The sequence below is a fragment of the Alosa sapidissima genome, chromosome 13, assembly GCF_018492685.1.
Source record: "Alosa sapidissima isolate fAloSap1 chromosome 13, fAloSap1.pri, whole genome shotgun sequence".
Classification (NCBI taxonomy): domain Eukaryota; kingdom Metazoa; phylum Chordata; class Actinopteri; order Clupeiformes; family Clupeidae; genus Alosa; species Alosa sapidissima.
Window position 1 is genome coordinate 36124502 of NC_055969.1, and position 21577 is coordinate 36146078.

The 21577-nt window shown below is 46.3% G+C and overlaps 1 protein-coding gene and 1 long non-coding RNA gene across 2 annotated transcripts in view; both read right to left on the reverse strand.

The window, feature by feature from the left end:
• pappaa (pregnancy-associated plasma protein A, pappalysin 1a) overlaps window positions 1-14254 on the reverse strand; it is a 186877-nt gene extending 172623 nt beyond the window's left edge. Inside the window, exons 1-2 of the mRNA XM_042058580.1 lie at window positions 13183-14254; window positions 4965-6066 (exon numbers count right to left, since the gene is read on the reverse strand). Of these exons, the coding sequence (XP_041914514.1) occupies window positions 4965-6066; window positions 13183-13576 (1496 nt within the window). The 5' untranslated portion in view covers window positions 13577-14254. The remainder of the gene's footprint in view (window positions 1-4964; window positions 6067-13182) is intronic.
• A 6333-nt stretch (window positions 14255-20587) lies between these two features.
• LOC121680474 lies at window positions 20588-21089 on the reverse strand. Its single transcript, XR_006021718.1, has 3 exons — window positions 21065-21089; window positions 20849-20973; window positions 20588-20670 (listed from the first exon to the last, which is right to left on the reverse strand). It is a non-coding gene; the product is annotated as an uncharacterized LOC121680474 (long non-coding RNA).
• Between the last annotated feature and the right edge of the window lie 488 nt (window positions 21090-21577).

Genomic DNA, 21577 nt, shown 5'->3' on the forward strand with positions numbered 1-21577 from the left:
TGAGAAAAGGCCAAGAGTGTCTTAAGCACTGTTTTATTTTATTTCGGTATTGTCTTACCTCAACAAGGCTACAGCTCCATGAAAACAATCAGATATATCTCTATAAAATCTATAAAGTCTATAAAAAAAATGTTGTATTTGGCTGCTGTGTTTGACTGAAATGTAGACTATTCTTTTTTCATTTCAATACAGTATATGAAACAAACCTCAGTTTAGATAATCATATTCACACATTTTTTTGCCTAATTGACAACCATGACCATGATAACTGATAATATAAAATGAATGTGCACCTTGAGCAAATGATAAAAAATCTTTCAGAATGCTTTTCATTCTTGAACTGCACCGAATCGCATCGCATCAAACTGAATCGTTTTTTATGAACATGTATCTTTTCTTGTATCGAATCGTGCCCATGTATCTAGAATGGTATGGTCTTTGACATGAGAGATGGACACCCCTAATGTCCTGCATCCTCCCAGAGCCTCGCTGGAGTCCACTTGAGGCTGTAATTTAGAAATCACGTGTGTCCATGGTGCACGACATCCAATCCGATGATTAGGTCAACCGATTGTGATACACACTCTAGAGAGGTGTGTGTGTGTGTGTGTGTGTGTGTGTGTCCATGTGTGTGTCCATGTGTGTGTGTGTGTGTGTGTGTGTGTGTGTCCGTGTGTCTGTGCGTGTGTGTTCGTGTGTGTGTGTGCGTTTTTGTGTGTGTGTGCGTGTCCGTGCATGTGTGTTCGCGTGTGCGTGTGTCCGTGTGTGTGTGTCCGTGTATGTGTCTGTGTGTGTGTGTGTCTGTGTGTGTGTGTGTCCGTGTATGTGTTTGTGTGTGTGTGTGTCCGTGTGTGTGTGCGTGTGTGTGGCCTTCTGCCTGTTCTCTCTTGGCACACTGAGGCTCCTCTAGGTTTCAGACAGAGGCAAGCGGCTCCCACCCTGGACTCCTGCGAGCCAGATTTCTAAACAAGCTAAGTGGTAACAGGCTCTGGGGCACAGCAGCAGTGTGTGTGTGTGTGTGTGTGTGTGTGTGTGTGTGTTCACATCCATTGTTCCCCGGCGCATGTAGCCAGTTGTTCATCCAGAATTCCACAATTACGGAGGAATGTCGAATAATGTTTGTAGTGCGGCCCACAGCAAGACTTTCTAGACATACCATAATAATCAAACAAAAATAAGCAAGCGCTTGGGGAGCTTCTCCACCATCTTTCAGAGCTTTTAACGACAGTCCCAAACAATCCCCCTTTTGAAGAACATTGTACAGAGCGGAGCACGAGAGCTTGCCAATATTTGGCTTGGGTGAGCCTGTCTCGGATATCATCACTCGGGTGATGAACGGCCGACTGGTGATTGGAGTGGACTAACAGACAGCGCAAACCAACGAGCACCTGGATTTTCTTTTTGTTCTCGCTGGTGATGTCAGTGGCTCGGCCGCACACGGAGCTATTAAACAGCCATTCTAACCACTCCAAGAATGCCACTGGAGACTCACACACACACACACACACACACACACACACACACACACTCACACACACACACACACACACACACACACACACACACACACACACACACACACACACACACCACTCCAGGAATGCCACTGGAGACTCAGAGCCTCAGAGCCGCTGTGCCTTCCAACATCTCTAATTGAGATCAGCAACCAGAGCGTAGCAGTGATAGTCCTCCTCCATCCTCCCTCAGATGCCCACACCACCCCACCCCACACCACCCCACACCACCCCACACCACACCACACCACCCGGCGCAATACGCCAGAGCAACTCCAAACCCAAAAAGGCCAGCTGAAGAGGAAGACAGTGTTCTCTGGCCTGTGCACATAGTCTCACTGGGATGACTGATGACGTTCTACACAGGAACATCTCACTGGGATGACTGATGACGTTCTACACAGGAACATCTCACTGGGATGATGTTCTACACAGGAACATCTTTATGGGATGACTGATGACGTTCTACACAGGAACATCTGTATGGGATGACTGATGACGTTCTACACAAGAAAATCTCTCACTGGGATGACTGATTACGTTCTACACAGGAACATTTTTATGGGATGACTGATGACGTTCTACACAGGAACATCTCTTACTGGGATGACTGATGACATTCTACACAGGAACATCTTTATGGGATGACTGATGACGTTCTACACAGGAACATCTCTCACTGGGATGACTGATAACATTCTACACAGGAACATCTTTATGGGATGACTGATGACGTTCTACACAGGAACATCTTTATGGGATGTTCAAGGAATACAAGAGAAAGTTTGAAGCTGAAGTTCCTTTCAAAAACCTTTACTTAGGATTCACTGCAAAACTAAGCAGACCAACAGAGTACATCTCAGTTATTTCCTTCGATGTTTTGTTTAAGAGCAATTATGTAGGCTAGCATTCCAAGTTACAGAATAGAAACGAATGTGTTAGCTTATGGCTAATGTATATGAGAAATAGAGATGCTAACGGTTAGCATAATCGATACACATAGATATTTAGAGCAAAGTTCAGTCCATTTACAAAAACGGTTACATGAGAAGAGTTCTTTGTTTACAACTGACTATTACAATACTCAAAGGCTAATTTTCTCTCCATATAATAAAACCATGTAGGAAAAAATGTGACTCTCATCAATGCTACTTGAACAGAAGTAGCCCCACAAAATCCCAAGTACGTCTCAGTCTCGCTGCACAAATTAAACATTAGGAGTGCGTGTGCCAACGTGGACCCACTAGCGATCATGTGACACTTGCTCTGCTGCAGCTAGTGGCTTCTCTCGCATACACCTCCTGGATTTAGTGAATGTATGGGGTTTCAATGCGTGATTTCGAGTGGTTTTCCCCATAAGTAATTTAAATACTCGATAATGTCAATTTGCGCATCTTATAACAAAACAACAATCACGATATTATCGCAGACGATATATCACCCACCCCTAGCACCCGGGCCCAAGGCTGCAGCTATACGAAGCTCTGGCACCCGATCCCAAGGCTGCAGCTATACGACGCTCTGGCACCCGATCCCAAGGCTGCAGCTATACGATATGGGAGAGTGATGCAGATCTCTCAAAAAGCTCCGTGAGTACAGGCTAAAACAAATGTCCATTGATTGCAGAAAAATATTTACCTAACGAGCAATCAAAATGCAATCACTCAAAAATGACTGCAGGTTCGCGCCAAATAAGGACTGCAATCGATCACAGAAACACGTATGTATTCACGGGCAACCATCGCTCCGGAGGATGGCATGAAATGAAATGAGCTGGGGAACTGTAAACATCTAGAGGATATGTTCCCCTTCCCTTCCAGCCTCAGGTAGTTCTGCTTTTAAAAAAAGTCCAATTTCCTTTAGCTTTAAAACAGCAGCGTAGCAACAGCAGCGTAGCATAGCATAAAAAAAACCCTGAGCAATAAGCGCTCCAGCACGTCACACCAGAGTCAGGCTTCGCCCTCAGTGGAATACGCCGCCCCACAAACGCATTTCTAGGTTTCCTGGAGAGCTGAACCCACAGCGCAAAAACCCTGGAGCGCTAAATGAGACGACGGGGTCGGTGAGCCTGGAGCCTAAATGAGACAACGGGGTCCGTCAGCCTTGAGCCTAAATGAGACAACGCTGCGGTTAGGGGGCAGCCGTGGCCTACTGGTTAGCGCTTCAGACTTGTAACCGGAGGGTTGCCGGTTCAAACCCCGACCAGTAGGCACAGCTGAAGTGCCCTTGAGCAAGGCACCTAACCCCTCACTGCTCCCCGAGCACCGCTGTTGTTGCAGGCAGCTCACTGCGCCGGGATTAGTGGGTGCTTCACCTCACTGTGTGTTTACTGTGTGCTGAGTGTGTTTCACTAATTCATGGATTGGGATGAGACGACGCTGGCGTGAACCTGGAGCCTAAATGAGACGACGCTGCCGTGAGCTGTATTTACCTTTTTAGACTATCTGGGGAACACTTGGCTTGCTACAGGCCTGCTGGACTCTCCACTCCATTTGTCCTCAACACCAAAAGGGAGCAAAACAAGAGGACGAGGAAAGTTAGCAGCGTCCATCCAAACCCGAAAAGGCACATTATGCTGCCACAATAAGCTTTAAAAGATTTCACATGGAGGGCTGTTAGGAATTAAGGGGTGAAAGAAGTGAGTCCAGCACTCCCAACGCCTCAGGACAGAATGCTGGAGAGCCACATGGACCCACTCAGCACTGCACTCCTGGGCAAAAGATCAGGGCCATATCAGGGCCACTTCAGGGCCATATCAGGGCCACCTCAGCACTGCACTCCTGGGAAAAAGATCAGGGCCATATCAGGGCCACTTCAGGGCCATATCAGGGCCCACTCAGCACTGCACTCCTGCATGTTATTGCAGGACATAATCTGTGTTTTAAAGCATGTTATTGCAGGACATAATCTGTGTGTTTTAAAGTATGTTATTGCAGGACATAATCTGTGTGTTTTAAAGTATGTTATTGCAGGACATAATCTGTATTTTAAAGTACTGCAGTCAAACAGAAACCCGGAGAAGTCTGGACATCTTACTGCAGTACAGAGAGTGTGTGTGTGTGTGGGCATTTACCTGTGCGGTGAGGCTGCAGTACAGAGAGTGTGTGTGTGTGTGGGCATTTACCTGTGCGGTGAGGCTGCAGTACAGAGAGTGTGTGTGTGTGTGGGCATTTACCTGTGCGGTGAGGCTGCAGTACAGAGAGTGTGTGTGTGTGTGGGCATGTACCTGTGCGGTGAGGCTGCAGTACAGAGAGTGTGTGTGTGTGTGGGCATTTACCTGTGCGGTGAGGCTGCAGTACAGAGAGTGTGTGTGTGTGTGTGTGTGTGTGGGCATGTACCTGTGCGGTGAGGCTGCAGTACAGAGAGTGTGTGTGTGTGTGTGGGCATGTACCTGTGCGGTGAGGCTGCAGTACAGAGAGTGTGTGTGTGTGTGTGTGTGTGTGTGTGTACCTGTGCGGTGAGGCTGGGTTGAAGCAGGTTTTGGTGACGTCGGTGACGTTGGGGTTGCAGCAGTCTCCACCATCGTAGAAGTACTGCAGCAGGCCTGTTGAGCTGTCCCGATTGCACTCCGCGTCGCACTTCCCATCGCCCAGCTTCTGCTGCGGACAGTCGCTCCTCTGGGGCCGGCAGTCGCCGGCGTCAAAGCCGGTCAGTGTGTGGTTGCACTCCAAGTCGCACTCCTCGTCGCCAACCTTGCTGATGTCGCAGTTGGCCAGCACGAGGCGGTGCCGTAGTGAGGAGTTGGTAACGTTCAGCACGCTCAGCTCCCAGGTGATGTTGTACAGGCTGAACGCCTCGTTCAGGTGCTGGTGCTGCAGGTGAATCTGCTGGTCGGTGACGGTGGGTTTGCGGCGATTGTCGTCGTAGATGTTGACCACGCGGTAGCGCACCACCTTCGGGCGCCGGAAAGTCCAGAAGCGGTTGTAGTTGGTCGCCACCTCTACGTTGTCACACACCATCTGGCCACAATTTGTTGGCTCAAGCGTAGTGTCCAGCGAGCCCCCGCCTGTGCCCCCTATCCCAGCCCGGGGACCCTCGTCAGGCTGTGGGAGACTGCCATCCTTCACCGACAGCCACTTCCGCCTGACATGCTCGAAATTCTCCCGGATGACCAGGTGCGCCAGGTCCTCGGCCACGTCCGGTCGGGCATGCATGTCTCTGTTGATGTCCTGTTGCGAGCGCGCGTAGCGCCACAGGCTGACCTGCTCCACTGCGCCCCGGTAGTTGTGGTTCAGCGCGTTCCCCCCCACCATCAGGACCTTGCACTTCTTGGTGAGGGGGCTGAAGACGTCGCCGGACTGCTCCCGACTGACCGCCACCTGGGCGCCGTTGACCAGCAGCTTCATGTAGAGGCCGTCGTAGGTGACCGCCACGTGCGCCCAGTGGTTGGGCATGTAGCGGCCGTTGCCATGGATGGAGGTGACCTTGTGGGCGCGGTCGGTCTTCAGGGAGAAGAAAAAGCGTGGGTCACGGTTGCCCTGTTCACTGACCGCCTTGATGCCCAGGAGCCAACCGCGATCGCTGGACGCATAGAAACATTTATCAAACAGTCCTGTAGAGAGAAAAAAAACAGACAAGAAACATCAAAGTTAATGTTGTTACAAGATACACAAAATACACAAATCAAACTAACAAACATTAAAAACAGACCAAAAATATGTGATTAAATGTTGTATCATGAGGTAATAGGGCCGGATTGCTGTATATGGAGTAAGCATAGTCCTGGACTAAAAGCACTTAGTCCATGTGTGGTAAACCGGCCCACAGAATAAAGCAGCTCTACAAGACCAGACCGGTAAAAGTTTCCGTAAAAAAAGTTGTAATTACAATATTGCAACAGCCCGCAGTACAGAACACAGTGAGCTGTTACGATATTGCAACAGCCCTGAAGCACAGAACACAGTGAGCCTTTCCAGGCTTGAGTCTGGAGACTCCCCAGACAGTGCAACAGATCAGAGCATCTCCTCCGCAGTCTCCACAACCACCAGTCTCTTAAATGCTTCTGTGGAGGGGAAATCTCTGACCAAAAACCACAGATCGTCTTCCTCCTACTTTAACTCCAGTCCAGCTTATCACTGGCACCCAAACATCCTCCGTTTAAATGGTCATTGCCCATGTTTACAAGTGTTGAGGGGAAAACAAGCAGAGCAAAGAATGTTAAAAAAAGGCGTAATTGTGAGAAATGGCTCTGTGGTTCTCCAAATGCACGGGAGTCATTAAGTTATAGTGTGTGTGTGTGTGTGTGTGTGTGTGTGTGTGTGTGTGTGTGGGAGTCATTAACTTATAGTGTGTGTGTGTGTGTGTGTGTGTGTGTGTGTGTGTGTGTGGGAGTCATTAACTTATCCTGTTGACACAGAGAGCTGTGGACTACCACATTTGTTTGGTCCACTTGAACATTTGCTGCAAAATGGAGGGTGATGAAGCAAGTACAGCATTTTCCCTCAGAAGCTGTAATATGCTACAGGCACCAAAACAGCCCGCTCCTGTTTCACTCGTAAAGCACACAGCTCAGGTAATTGGTTTATCCTTGAGGGGGGAGTTTTCTTAAGTCCTCCACACACAGGAGTGTGTGCATGTGTGTGTGTGTGTGTGTGTGTGTGTGTGAGAGAGTACATATTCTCAAATACGCTAGCATTCAGCTCCAGGTGCATTGATGTAAAAAAAGAGCATTTGAGGTGCTCATGTTTGTGTCTATGCATGTGAGCAGGAGTCAGAGGAAGCTTGAGAAAGCCAGTCTATTGCCTTGGAGTACGCGTAGCACGCATGTACAAACATGACGGAGTAGCCAGTCACCAGGGCATCATTATCCCACTAAGCCACTTCCAGAGGAACACATTATAAACCTCCAAACCAGAAAAAACACATTACAACCTCCAACATTAACAAGTCCTGACTCCCTCTCTTCTCCTCTCCTCTCCTCTCATCCCCTCTTCTCTCCTCTCCTCCCCCTCTTCTTCCCTTCCTCCCACTCCACTTTCCTACTCTCTCCTCTCATCTTCTCTCTCCTCCTCTCATCTTCTCCTTTTTCCTCTCTCCTCCTCTCATCTTCTCCTCTTTCCTCTCTCCTCTCATCTCCTCCTCTCTTCTTCTCTTCTCTCCTCTCCTACTCTCCTCTTTCCTCTCTCCCCTCCTTTCCTCCTCTCTTCTTCCCTCTTAGCTCTAATGCCAAAACCTTTAAAGGAAACTGCATAGCAGAAGATTCCTTCAATCCTTAACTTGCCTGCTGTGAGTGGATGGTACAGTCAATACCTGCATAAGCCTTTGGCTGGATTGTTAAAATAAACACACACCCACACACACACACACACTTTTGGCTCTTGACACCATTACACACTATTTAGTTTATGACACACACGGCTGTGAGATTTTTCTCTGTTTTCTTTCTAATGTGTTACTAAATGGCTTGAAGGCAGTTCTCCCCAGGTCAGACACCAGAGCCTGGGCAGGGTGCAGTGTTAGTGGGGCACTCTGATGGCCTTGGCTGGGGCGCATTACAGGCTTCCACGCACCTGGAGGAAAAGCCTGCTGTCGATCAGCCAGCTGAAAGGTGTGCTTAAAGGCCTACGGGGCTCACTATGTAAACAGCTGTCATAATTCTGCCATGCTCAATTTAACACATTACATTTTTCCAGGCCTAGCCTATACTGCCTCAGTTGGACAAGCACACAAACACACACACACACACACACACGCGGGTATTTTGATGTGCAAAGTTAAGTTAAAGTAGTTTTAGCACGTCACTGGGTGTCGCTGTAGCACTGCCACCCACTTCCACAGCTACAACGTAGCAATGTGCAGTCAGAGATGCTAGCTACAACGTAGCAATGTGCAGTGCAGATATGCTAGCTACAACGTAGCAATGTGCAGTCTGAGGTGCTAGCTACAACGTAGCAATGTGCAGTCTGAGGTGCTAGCTACAACATAGCAATGTGCAGTGCAGAGATGCTAGCTACAACGTAGCAATGTGCAGTCAGAGGTGCTAGCTACAACGTAGCAATGTGCAGTGCAGAGGTGTTAGCTACAACGTAGCAATGTGCAGTCAGAGGTGCTAGCTACAACGTAATGCGCAGTGCAGAGATGCTAGCTACAACGTAGCAATGTGCAGTGCAGAGGTGTTAGCTACAACGTAGCAATGTGCAGTGCAGAGATGCTAGCAGACAGCAGGCCTGAGCCCAAACAGCAAGAGGCTGCAGACCACTGTTGACTTACTGCGGAGATATCTGGCAGTTCACTGGCGTTTTGCTCATCGATTTGCCAGCGATGTACTGGCAGATTACAAACGCCTCACCGATTGGCCATTTGGGGTCAAAATACTCATTTATTTATACCTCTTCATTCATTTTAATTACAGTTTATGTTATTTTCTTAACAATTCATTGCAAGTTAAACGAAAGAGGATGGTGGTCTGACAGCAAATGAGAACTGTCACGCCACCAATGATAGCCAACCAAAAGCCTCCGACGGTCCAATATCTGCAAATGTTTTTGCCAACTGGGCAGAGAGAGTGGGCCACAGATACGTCCACAACAGCCATGACTCTTGAGTGACTTCTCCCTGGTTCAAAGGCAACGTCAACTTGCAACTCTCCCATTTGTCATCTGTCAAGGAGGAAGAAAAAAAGGCACTCCAAAGCACTCTGACGGAAAGCAGAACTGGAACAAGCGAGTCAAGCCTTCAGGTTCACGTTTACTCTACCCCAGCACCAGATGAGAACTCAGCTGGGCAGAGCGCGCGCGCAAGGAGACTAGCACAGCACAATTTGCACTTGAAGTATCACCTGGAACAGTGGAATTTTCCACAGATTCCAGCACTGTTCCCAAGCCCTCCAGTGAACTAAACCAATGCAAACAACTCAGAGGAGTAAGGCCTGGCCTTTTTTTAATAGACTTACACTAGACAATACAAAACATTGTAGCAATGTTTTTTTCTTCCATCTATACTTTGACCTATAATTGTTGTATCGAAACTGTTTCTTATAAATGTTCACGACTGTTCACGACTATACTCTTTCATGACTACAATGTGGTTCCTTGTGACACTAGTCTATTTTAAGCACCAGTCGAGTGCTTAAACTTTGGATTTGGTTAAAGAAAAGAAAAAAATCCAACATATACAAGTGTTCAAAAAGTCACACAAGTGTAGGAGATTAATTAAGAAATAGCATGACTCCTGCACCCTCACCATGATGAGACAAATCTAAAAGATGCACTCTTATGCAAGAATACTGGATGACCCCAAGCCTAGGGCCTGCATGGGCGAGACGCTGGATGCCTAGGGCCTGCATGGGTGACGGACGCGCTGGATGACCCCGAGCCTGGGGCCTGCATGGGCGACGTGCTGATGCAGCGCCCGCTGGTGTCTAATCGGTGAGATCTGCTTGCGTGTCCGTTGCTTATCGCCACATCTGCCATGGGAAAAGAGATCTCTGTCCCCGGGACCCGGGCAGCTTCAGCTGCTGTTGTTTGCTCTTAAAAAGGCCGTTTCACATGTGATGACCTCTGTGGGGCCAAAAGAGAGTTTTATAGGTCATGTCGAGCATGCAAGGTCTTCGACGGGACAGACTGGATTTAGACTCTCTCTTTCTCTTTCTCTTTCTCTCTCTCTCTATATATATCATTTGGCTTGAGATCTTATTGGTCTTGTGTGTGTTACCTATACAGTCAATGGGGATATGACATCAGCATCCTCACATGTTGGTAATGGTCTGCTTTCCAGTAGTCTCATTGGTCTCCCAACAGAGACACGTCCCCATAACACAGAGATGGCTCCTCATAGACGACAGATGTCTCCCCGTGTCTGTGTTACATCAGGCCCCATGAGCACAACATCTACGCCAGTCTCGTTCATCTCCTCTAGATGAGACACATATAGTTCTGGAGTATGTTATGCAAGAAGACAATCTGGAGCAAGGCAGCAGTGTGATCATCTGCCATTTGGCAGCAGAGTCTGGAGCTAATCTAGTGAAGCATGTTTTGAGTGGCTCTTAACCCGTAGATTCCAGAGGGATCAGGGCTGGCTCAAGTCATAGTTACAGACATCAGGGACACATGTACCAGACCAGACCTATACGCCGGAGTGGCAGCGGCCATTGGCAACTGCTATTAGCCCATCAAGATAATTATTATTAATTCAACTGCTATTAGCCCATCAAGATAATTATTATTAATTCAACTGCTATTAGCCCATCAAGATAATTATTATTAGTTCAACAAGGTGTGCTGCACTCACAAAGACACTTGAGGTAAACGATCCTGAACCTTCATCTGCAAAAGATCCATCTACTCTGGGGACACTTGAGTGAAATATTACAGCCTGCAATTGAAGCATCCCAATAACTGTCACTAACTCAAAGAGTGAAAACCTTTAATGAGGAGTTCCCATGCCAAGCATCCCCCTCTGTTTACCTTCGACGGGAATACAATTTGACTAGGCTGGCAAAGATGACTGTTTCTTTGACGTTGTGATAAATCAGTGGTCAATGTGTTATTGGTCTGACTAATCCTCGTTTAACCAATACATTGCATCAGGCCCTGCCTTTGGCATTGAAAAATGCTGTTTAGACTGAAAGGGGAAACGAAATTTACCAAGACTGAGTACAAGCATGTGTGTTTGTCAAACATGAAGATATCCTGATTCCTCAGGCAACCACTTTGTTCCTTTTGAGCGATTTCAGCCAGTGACTTGTAAACAGAGGGCTAAATGGTCCCATGGCTGGCACCCGTGTCTCCTGTTCATTATGAACTAGAAAGATGATACCCTCAAAGAAAACAACAGCACAGACCACGATAACAGCCATCAAAACAATAACAAGCATGTGAGCAGCTGGAGAAAACAGCACTGCTCTCTGTCAAAACAACAGGATGGGACAGCCTTATGTCTCCATCCTCGGACTCAGGAGTTGGATTTAACAGATTAGGCACTATAATATTTGCTCGACAGCACTTTCCTCCGCTGTCCCGTGAGATATCAAGAATGCAAGTCTTAGAGGGTGGTTGGTTTAATAGTGAAACAGAGGCAAGCACTTCAGCGAATTAGATCCTCGCTATTGTGTAACAATTCAAAAGGAAAACGGAGAGCCTGAAAATACCCACGATTGGATTAATAACTTTGAACCCCTCCGAATACCCTCTTGTGTGTGATCGATGACGACAGTTTATGCTCCTTTCCTACGTTATGCTAATGACTTTGGTCGGGCTGGCTGGCCGCTGGAGACATCGTTCAATACCGATGATGTCATTCCCACGCACAAAACTGCTGACAAATATCTGAAACAAAGTCGCCCCTGGCTGGTTTCCTATTGCACAGCCCGACTCCAAACGCCAGTAGCAGAAGGCTGCGCTTGTTAGTGTTTCACACACTGAATGTGGTGTGTGTAACACACACTGTATCTTCACGCAAACAAGCCTAGTTTTGTGACTGCTACGCTCTCTGTTGGCAGTGTAGGGAATCATAGTCGATTCGAGTCACTTTCACCACAGGATGAAATCAGAATAAAAGCTGAGACCGGACCATAGGATGAAATCATAGGAATAAAAGCTGCTTCATTTCATTCCGTGACTGTTCTGTATGTTCCCTTCTCACCGTCCTTGGTGCGGGTCCAAAATAATTGCGGGTCATTTTGATCTATTTCTCTACTTTAGAGTAATGTGTAGCCTCGGTGGCCTGGAAAAAATAAAATACACTACTGCTTATTTTGGGGAGATGTTCAGGGATTTCTGCCGTTTTAGTTGCAGGCGAAGAGGAGTTCAGAGAGGATATGAGCAACTGTGTGCTCTCGAGCGGGAGGCGGGACAGCCTCATATAACTCCGACGTAAACACAGCCAAAAAATTGAGCAAAAAACTGTACGTGGTTGGAGGAAAACCCTGGAAAACTACTCTGGCACTGTAACTCCAGCCAGTTCATAGCATTTTACCGTAGAGAAGCTGAGCCGCGCGTATCGTGCACTGTGCCTATGAATGAACAGCATAGGTTTTTACGCATAGGCAACCTGCTTTACGAAATGGAGATTCATGCTAGTAATCATTCTCTATGGATGTGTTGTGGCGCATTGTGTTTTGAATCTATACCCAAGCAAAAACTAATCGGAATTGACTCGGCAAACTTAGTGTTCTACAATGACTCTACTTTTAAACATTTGGAGAAGCCGTAGACCAATTCGACACATGGATATGCTTGACATACCAAGGGCTATTAGCCTAACATTAAGCGAACTGTTTTGTGAAATGTCCTGATTTCACCCCCTTTTTAGTGACAGGTCTGTTTTTTTGGAAGATGTGTGTCCCACTGGTCGCTTACCTACCCCAAAACATTAAGCACTTTTAATTACAACCTAGCCAGTACGAGTGTGTAGACTACTATTCGCAACATTACGTCATTAAGCTACTGTGGTAGACTTGAAGAGCTTACACTGATATAAACTAGCCTACTGAAACATCCAACTCAACTATTCAATACAGGCTCACTGTTAACAGATCATAGTCACCTCAAAAGTTGTTTTTTTGTTTTCGTTTTTAACTTTCTTTCCACATTGCAAGAAAAGAAAGGCACGCATACACTCTCGTCCCTTTTACAATTACATGGTCAGTGGCGCGCCAGCCCACCGCCGCGAGGTCCTCTCATTCAATCAATTCAAGTGTTAATAGGGAAAGTGTTTCCGATGGTATTACCTGCAATTACTGTGGGCGATCGCTGACCTCCTTCGGGTTTGACCCACATCTCGAAAGTAAAATTTCCCCGCGGTATCTCCACTCCTGGCTTAAGTCGTAGTTGGTCTCCCCTCCCGGTAAAATAAACTGCCTTTCCCCGACCTGAGGAGCTCTCCTCAGCCTGGGAGGAGCGACGCCGCTGGCGAGGCAACCGCCGATCCAAGCCGGGCAAGGAGCGTTTGCCCCGGGGCAGCCGTGTGGCACAAGCCCCCGGGAAGGTCGCTCTGGCGTCTCTCATCCGCACCAACTCCCTCTTGGATCTCCCCTTTCTCCAGACTGTCCCGCACTCTGATCCAAAGCACAAGATGAGGATGACAAGGCAGGGGAGCCAGGGAAGAAAACTCCAAACTTTCATTTTTTTTTCGGGAGAAGAGGTGATAAATAAAAAACAGAAAGGGGGAGGGGAATGATAAATGTATGAAATACAATACGTGCTGTCACAGTGTTCTTCTTTAAAAGTCCTTCCCTTGGATTTTTACAAGTGCTTGTCAAGACGGAGATTGGAGATAAACAAACCCATGAAGCGATGCTGTTATTTTCCCTCTTATAATGTTAAGCCACGACCCCCTTCTCACCCCTTCTTTAAGCAAAAGTGAGTCTTCAGCTGAGATTGAAGGGTAACGGATAGTTGATTCATGTATGTGTTCCACGTTGCCCTTTGGAAGAGTCTCTGAGCCACGGGATGACTAATAACTAATCAATCAGTGTGGGGGGTTAGGAATAGTGCCCCCTCATTCCCCCCTGGAATTTCAAAAATGAATTTATTTGCAGGAGCCCCGTTGTCCGCCAAGCTCCAAACGCACCTTTCGCCCTCCCTTATCCCACTCGTAAAACAGTATGAAAAAGATCACATATTAAATGCAAAAGGCGCGTCAAAATGAACCGATCAGTCATATTTGTCAAAATGATTTAGGAGGTATTTCTCTTAACTTGCTGATGATATTCAAAAGTTGAAATGCACAAAATTATCTTGCAAGGCGAACGAGGGTTGCCGCACTCAGCATCGCGGATCCTCATTGATTTGCCTGGAGCAGACGACACTTGGAGAGAGGGAGAGAGAGAGAGCCAAGTCTGGACGCTCGCAGCCTTTCACAGCCGTTTCTGAGTGAGCCTTCCACAGGCGCTTGCAGACAGCCCATGTTTCGATCGGAGCAGCAGTCGCTTTTTTTTCCTTCTTCTTCTTCTTTGCTGAAGTGGGAAGTCACAGGTAAGAGCGGACGGAAACAGCATTTCTCCTGCCCCTGTGTTGGGATGGTGTTTACGGAGTTTGAAAGGAGTGCTCGTGTCCCTCTAGCGGCTACAATTCAAACAATCTCATTCATTTGAACGTTTTCACATGGTTTCAGCAGATCAATCTGAAACACAGATGGTTAAATCTGCTCCAACCCTCCACTGAGACAGGCTTTTATAGCACGCGCACCACAGGAAGAGCACACAACAAACGTTGTATTTGATGTCTAGCTTGGCCTGTGTGTGCTGAAAGTAAAGTTGTACAACACTTATAAACAATTTAATGAACATGTTAATAGCCTATTTACTAATTTAATTTCATCTTTTAGATCTGCCTTTCTAAAACTCTGTTTTATGTAAGACAACTCATTAGAAGGAAACAATGCAGTTAACCTTAAAAAACAGACACATAATATTCTCTCTCTCTCACACACACACTCTCTCTCACACACACACAGACACACACACACTCACAAAAACAAACAAGCATCTAAGGGTCAGCACCTAGCACAAGTAAAGAGCCAGACACACACACACTCGGGAATGTGTAGTATTTGCAATAAAGTCAAATAAAATGCCATTGACTGCTCTTTCCCACACCCGTCAGCCCTCTGCCAGGAATGCCAAGGAATCCTTTGTCCTGGCCTTGTTTGGTGTAAACGAACACTTGGGCAGCTCAAACTTGCCACCTACCATAAAGTATGTGTGTGTGTGTGTGTGTGTGTGTGTGTGATGGGGGGGGGGGGGGGTGACCAATGTTAAATATTTGCTTCACTCCTCATACTTTTCTATGACTGAGAAACAGTCCTCAGGGCCCCTTTTGTGTGTGGGGTGGGTGTGGCCGGTAGTCCTCTGCAGTCATGAAGGGCTGACTGCAAGTGGACCACTAAATGTGAACTAGACCTTGTTGGGCTTCGGGGACTAAAATATACACTTCACTACAGCCTACACACACACACACTCTCTCTCTCATGCGCACAGAGAGACACAGATGTGACTCAGCCAACTCTTCACCTGTGACACAACCACAAACTAGCATTTACCCGCTGCTGTGCTCACACCTCAAACCCAAGCAGGAAAGAGTCCCCGGGGAAAATGCTAGCCTAGCTGCTAACATTAGCCTAGCTGAAGAGTCCCCGGGGAAAATGCTAGCCTAACTGCTAACGTTAGCCTAGCTGAAAGGTCCGATGGGAAAACACTAGCCTAGCTGCTAACGTTAGCCTAGCTGAGGAGTCCCAGGAGAAATGCTAGACTAGCTGCTAACGGTAGCCTAGCTGAAGAGTCCCAGGGGAAATGCTAGACTAGCTGCTAACGTTAGCCTAGCTGAAGAGTCCCAGGGGAAATGCTAGACTAGCTGCTAACGTTACCCTAGCTGAAGAGTCCCAGGGGAAATGCTAGCCTAGTTGTAGACATCATTAAAAAGACAGAGAGGTTACAGCTCATTCTGGGCTGGGTTGGGCCTGCGTCCCAAGGATTCGCTCCAGACCAGGACCCGAGGCAGCAGGTTTCGCCTCCAGAACACCCCCACCCCCCCTGTTGCATAAGAAATGCATAAAGCACTGACTTAATGTATAATGTACCGGCAGTATGATTAACCTTGATCTGATTACCTAAATGCAAAACACAGGTGAAACAGCGGAACTATTGATACGATAACACAAGCAACATTGTCTGTCCACGGCGGCTTTGTTGAAAAAGTACCATAACTCCTCGTGTGGTTTCCTGTGAAGCCCAGAGTGAGCGACCAATGCACTGAGATTACGTGGTAACCAGATCATCCCATCTTAACCTTTGACATGAGATGGTTTATCACCAAAAGGCAACATACACTTTAGTTTTCCAGGAATTCCAATAGCACAATACTTTTCATTTCATGGGAGATGCTGTTCATTGTCTGGCGAAAAATATTTGAAACTGTAACCTAAACTGTTATTCAACTACTTTTTACACACTTTCCAGATAATTTGCAAGTGATCTGGCTTCAATCAACATGTGTTGGATAGTTGTTGTATATACCACAACCGTTTGCGTGTCATCTGAGTTCATTCAAGGTCACAGACCACCGCAGGGACCGTTACAATAACGAGAGCTTCTAAACACGACTGCGGCAGGCTGGCTCTTAACAGCTAACTTTCACTGCACGCCAAACGCAGCCAGGCTTTGTTCTGCACTCGTTGGCTTGTTGCTACAGCGCCAGATTAGAGCTTAATTCTCGTAACGACTGGGACAATCTGCTGTGGGCTGGACTGATGGCGAGAGAGACACAAATAAGGGTCCATGCCACGGCACTGAGTGGACAGTGGAGGCGGACGCACAAACATGCCATGCGTCCAGTGAAGAAGAGCGCACACACATACACACACACACACACACACACACAAACATGCCATGCGTCCAGTGAAGAAGAGCGCACACACACACACACACACACACACACACACAAACATGCCATGCGTCTAGTGAAGAAGAGCGCACACACACACACACACACACACACACACAAACATGCCATGCATCCAGTGAAGAAGAGCACACACACACACACACACAAACATGCCATGCGTCCAGTGAAGAAGAGCGCCTGATAATCCCGACCGCCGTGCCACGTCATTGCAGGCAGTGAATGAATTTTGATTGACTCAAAGTCAAAGAGAAAAACACACTTTAATCCATTAATGCACTCGGCCTAAGCTCTCTCTTTGGTGGCACTTAAGTGCAAACCTAAATGCTCGGTCCACATTTTTGAGGATGATCCAGCACTGAGGGGGGAAAAAAACACATGTACACGACATGAAAAATCTGATTTGGACCAAACGCCGGCTCCCCATGTGATGTTAGTGGGGAGAAAAATAGGGGTATCTGTAAAGAAATATTAAGCCAGAATATAAATGGCTGGCAATCCTGAAAGTAACATGTGCACAGACATCGAATCCTGCACCAGAGGTGACCCGGATCCCAGCCAGATGGGAGCCAGATGGAAGCCAGACGTCAGCATCAAGTTGCTATGCGGGTGGTGGCTGGACAGTGTGAGAGTGTATCCTTTTTAGAATAGTAGAGTTAGGGTGGCCCATTAAAGGCTTTGTGAAATATAATCCCAACTCCACCTACAAACCAGAACACCAGGACAGTGTGCGGTGACCACTATGTGGATTATAATCCCAATTCCACCTACTAACCAGCACACCTGGACATGACCCATTATGCATAGTCCCCGTGATGCCGCATTAGTGGCCTACACATGAAGAGTAGATAGATAGATACTTTATTGATCCCCAGGGGAGGATGCAAGAGTAGATAGATACTTTATTGATCCCCAGGGGAATCAAAGAGTAAAACATTCATCTCCCTTGAGGAGTGTGCGTGTTTCAACTCTTAGATCTGCCAGGGCCAAAATAAAGTACACACACACTCTTTTGTTTTATCCAAACAATCAATATCTGGCAACCCAGCTAATTACTTTAATTCAAGGAATAAAGACAAAAGACAGACAGAAAACACCAGCCGGAAGAAAGGGAAGATTATACCTTGTGATGAGAGTTTAGTTATTACAAATCAAATGTCAGTTTAGAGCAAGAGTAAAAGATGTTTCTTTTAATCTCTCCTCTGGGTCACCTCAAATCCACACATCCACGGTAATGACCCAACTGTGCGGTCCACACATCCACAGTAATGACCCAACAGTGCGGTCTACACATCCACAGTAATGACCCAACAGTGAGGTCTACACATCCACAGTAATGACCCAACAGACATCCACAGTAATGACCCAACAGTGCGGTCCGCACATCCACAGTAATGACCCAACAGTGCGGTCCTACTTCTCTGTCTTTGTACTGCTGGAGAACACCAAGCATTTAGTTTCTTCCTGCCACAAGCAATGACTAATATCAAAGAGTATAGAAGTAACAAGAGGCAAAACTCAATAGAACGCTCCATGGCAACCAACGCCCCCATAACCCAGCTGCAGCTCCGCCATCTTGGAATGAACGCAACACAACTGTCATAGAGGTTCCAATTCAAAAGCGGTTAAAGCGAGCTGAATAGTTTACTAGTTTTTAATATTTCTATAGCCTAAACTAAAAGGGCGTGTTGAATAATGCACAACAAAATAATGCTTATGGATCCGTTTCTAATTAATTAGACTTTTTATAACAAAATAAAGCTAATAACAAAATAAAGCTAATTCAATTCAAGCTAATTAATTCAATGACTAGCCTAATTCGGAACCAGCTTTAATACTCGTGGTAGCGTATAGTTAACCATGCAGTTGCATTTGTGGTAAATTAAATTAGATTTGAATGCAGCCCTGGAGTGGCTATTGGGAGCTTCGGGAGGATTCCCGGTGGGCCGTTAACTTTTTGTGCCAGTCTGAATGTCGTGAGCTTATAAAGATATTGTTTCTGAAGTTCATTTGCTGCGCCCTCGCGGCACTTCAGCAGCCTACATGTAGAACGGTCGCAGCCGCAGTTTCCCCAAATATTAACAAAGTAGCACTCACAAAAAGTATTCGGAAGTCGCAACTATATTTGTAACAATTAAGGGGAGTTTATGAGCAGTCCCTTCTCCAATGGTATGGCCCTAACGAACTCCAGGGTCAGGTGACACACAGTAATTAATTGAGTTTAAAAAAAAAAAAACGTTATTCTTCCACCGTCCAGTCCAGCAGCTGTCAACATAGGCTACAACGGAAAACAGGCGATATTGGAAGGTATGTATCTGGTTTAACTTTTTTAATCTAGGCTTTTTAAAGTCCACCAAGAGTCAGAGGCCTACCCTCCGAGATAGGCTATGAATGAATATGCTGCCTTTATATAGCCCACTCAAGCAGGCCTTTATGCTGCCTTTATATAGCCCACTAGAGTCCGACTTGCTTCAGCCACAATCATCTTGAAAGTAGCCTAGCCTAGGCCTGACAGGAGATAACATTTTACTATTTGCTCGGATTTACTGGGTGTTTCTTATGTATACAACTGTTGCGTGTATTCGGCCACTGGGTCTCCAACACGTCGCTCTTATGCTCAGTCGCCTGCCGCCTTGCCAGAGCTTGCATGACTGAAGCACGCTACTACATTTAAACACAATTGTTGCCGCCACTCGAGGCATTCCAAATTTAAAAATGTAATAATTTAATAAAAAGTAAATCAAAAGTCAGTAGATGAAAGGGACAACACATTAGTCAAGAGAGAATATTTAATAGTAACAAAAGGTCATCAATTAACAGTAATAAAATTGGTGATGGAGTAGATCACCATGTCTTTTCTGCTGGCATTAGGCCTACACAAAACAAAGCAAACATTGTGCAAGTAAAGTGCACACATTTATTACAAATAGAATTTAATTAAACTCAACTGTTAAGAACTTTGTACAACGCATTGCGTAATTGCCAGCACCCTGGTCACAGATAAAGACTATGCACTCCATTCCAGCCTTCCTCAGCTCACACATTCCCTCAAGGAGCAATGATTGAAGCCGGGAATGTGTTATGGGCCCACTTGTAAAGCAATAGCCTAACAGTTGCTTCCACTTCCGGAAAAGGCCTCTTACCATGAACGCCGAGGCCTAGTTGGCCACAAATGGACTACGGTGACTTTTCCCCAGATCCTCAAAGCTTTTAATTATATCTGCAGGCTCATCGTAATAGACTGCCTGTCGGAGGCACATCTCATCTGTGATGATGGCACATACCTTGTCCCTGGGCGTCATGGTCTCCATTGCCTTTTTTATGGTGGACAGAATGCTTTGATTAAAGCCAGTTCTGAAATTGAGAGACTTAATAACCTTCTGCAGTGTGCGGACAGATGGCATCGAAAAGACTTTGCAGAGTAGCCGATAAGCCTTTAGGACTGGCATGCAGGAGAGACAAGAAAAAGGCTTTGTCTTGAACGGTCCAACGAAAACCATTAGCCTTGCGCTGGCACATCCGTAGCTGAGTGCTGAAAAAAGCATAGGACTTGGCTGGTAACAGTCTCTTCAGTTCACTCATCACACCCGTCTTGCTGGTCTTCTGGCGAGTGAGGTCCCTTACTTTTGCCTTCAGCTTACATATCTGCGACTTCAGAGACCTGATATACATAGCATGTTTTTTAGTAGCGGCAGTCAGGTCTGATTGCATTGGTGGTGGTAATAAAGGTCTATCTGGTGATGAAGGACCTGCGACGGCATCATCATCAGGCAAGCTATGTTCTTCAGAAATTGGACGAGTGGTGTGACTCTGTTTCCCTGTAAAATAAAGCACATCGTTTGTAACTTAGATCATAAGTGAATCATTTTACAGCAAAAAAGCATTCAATCATTCAACAGCAGAACAAGGTGTTTGATACTATTTGATAGACATTAAGACTGAGATAAACATTAAGACTGAGAATAAGTCAACCTGTAACATAATGTAGACTTTTACGTGTCTTTGGTGGCAACTCCTGGCGTGTCTTTGGTGGTTTTCTCTTTTGCTCTATGTCCAGTGGTGGCGGTGGGTTAGGGGCATTAACCATAGTGGGCACTGCATTCCAGTTCAATCCTGCATGGCTGTTTTTATAATAAAATATTTGTTTCTAAAATATATTTCAATATGAGTACTCTGATTATATACTATTACTATATTCCCAATTATAAATACACATCTGATGGCCTTTTAAACTGGCACTCCTTCAAAATGTTATGCATAATTTCATTATCTTTGTTTTTTTTTTAACAAAAATAAAAATCCCTTTACCAGATATGTGGACTCGTGTCACATGACTTGGACTCGAGTCAGACTCGAGTCATGATTTTAATGCCTTCAGACTTGACTTGACAAAATTCGGCATGACTTGCGACTCGACTTGGACTTGAATACTATTCACTCGAGACTTGACTCGGACTTTGCCTCTTTGACTTGACATGTCTCGAATCAAAAACTAAATTTCCTGATCGTGGACCAGTCACCCCAGAGACGCTTTTCCTCCGTGACTAAAAAAAAAAAAAATACAAATTGCGGAGACAAGCGGCCAGAGCACAGTTCAGTGCTGCCGCTACCCCCCACACACGTTACGCACTGTGTGTAGGGCACCAAGAGACAGAGGAAGGACCAACATTTAGCCAATAACCAGTAGCTTTACTGCAAACTGATTTGCACTCTTGTTAGAGAACG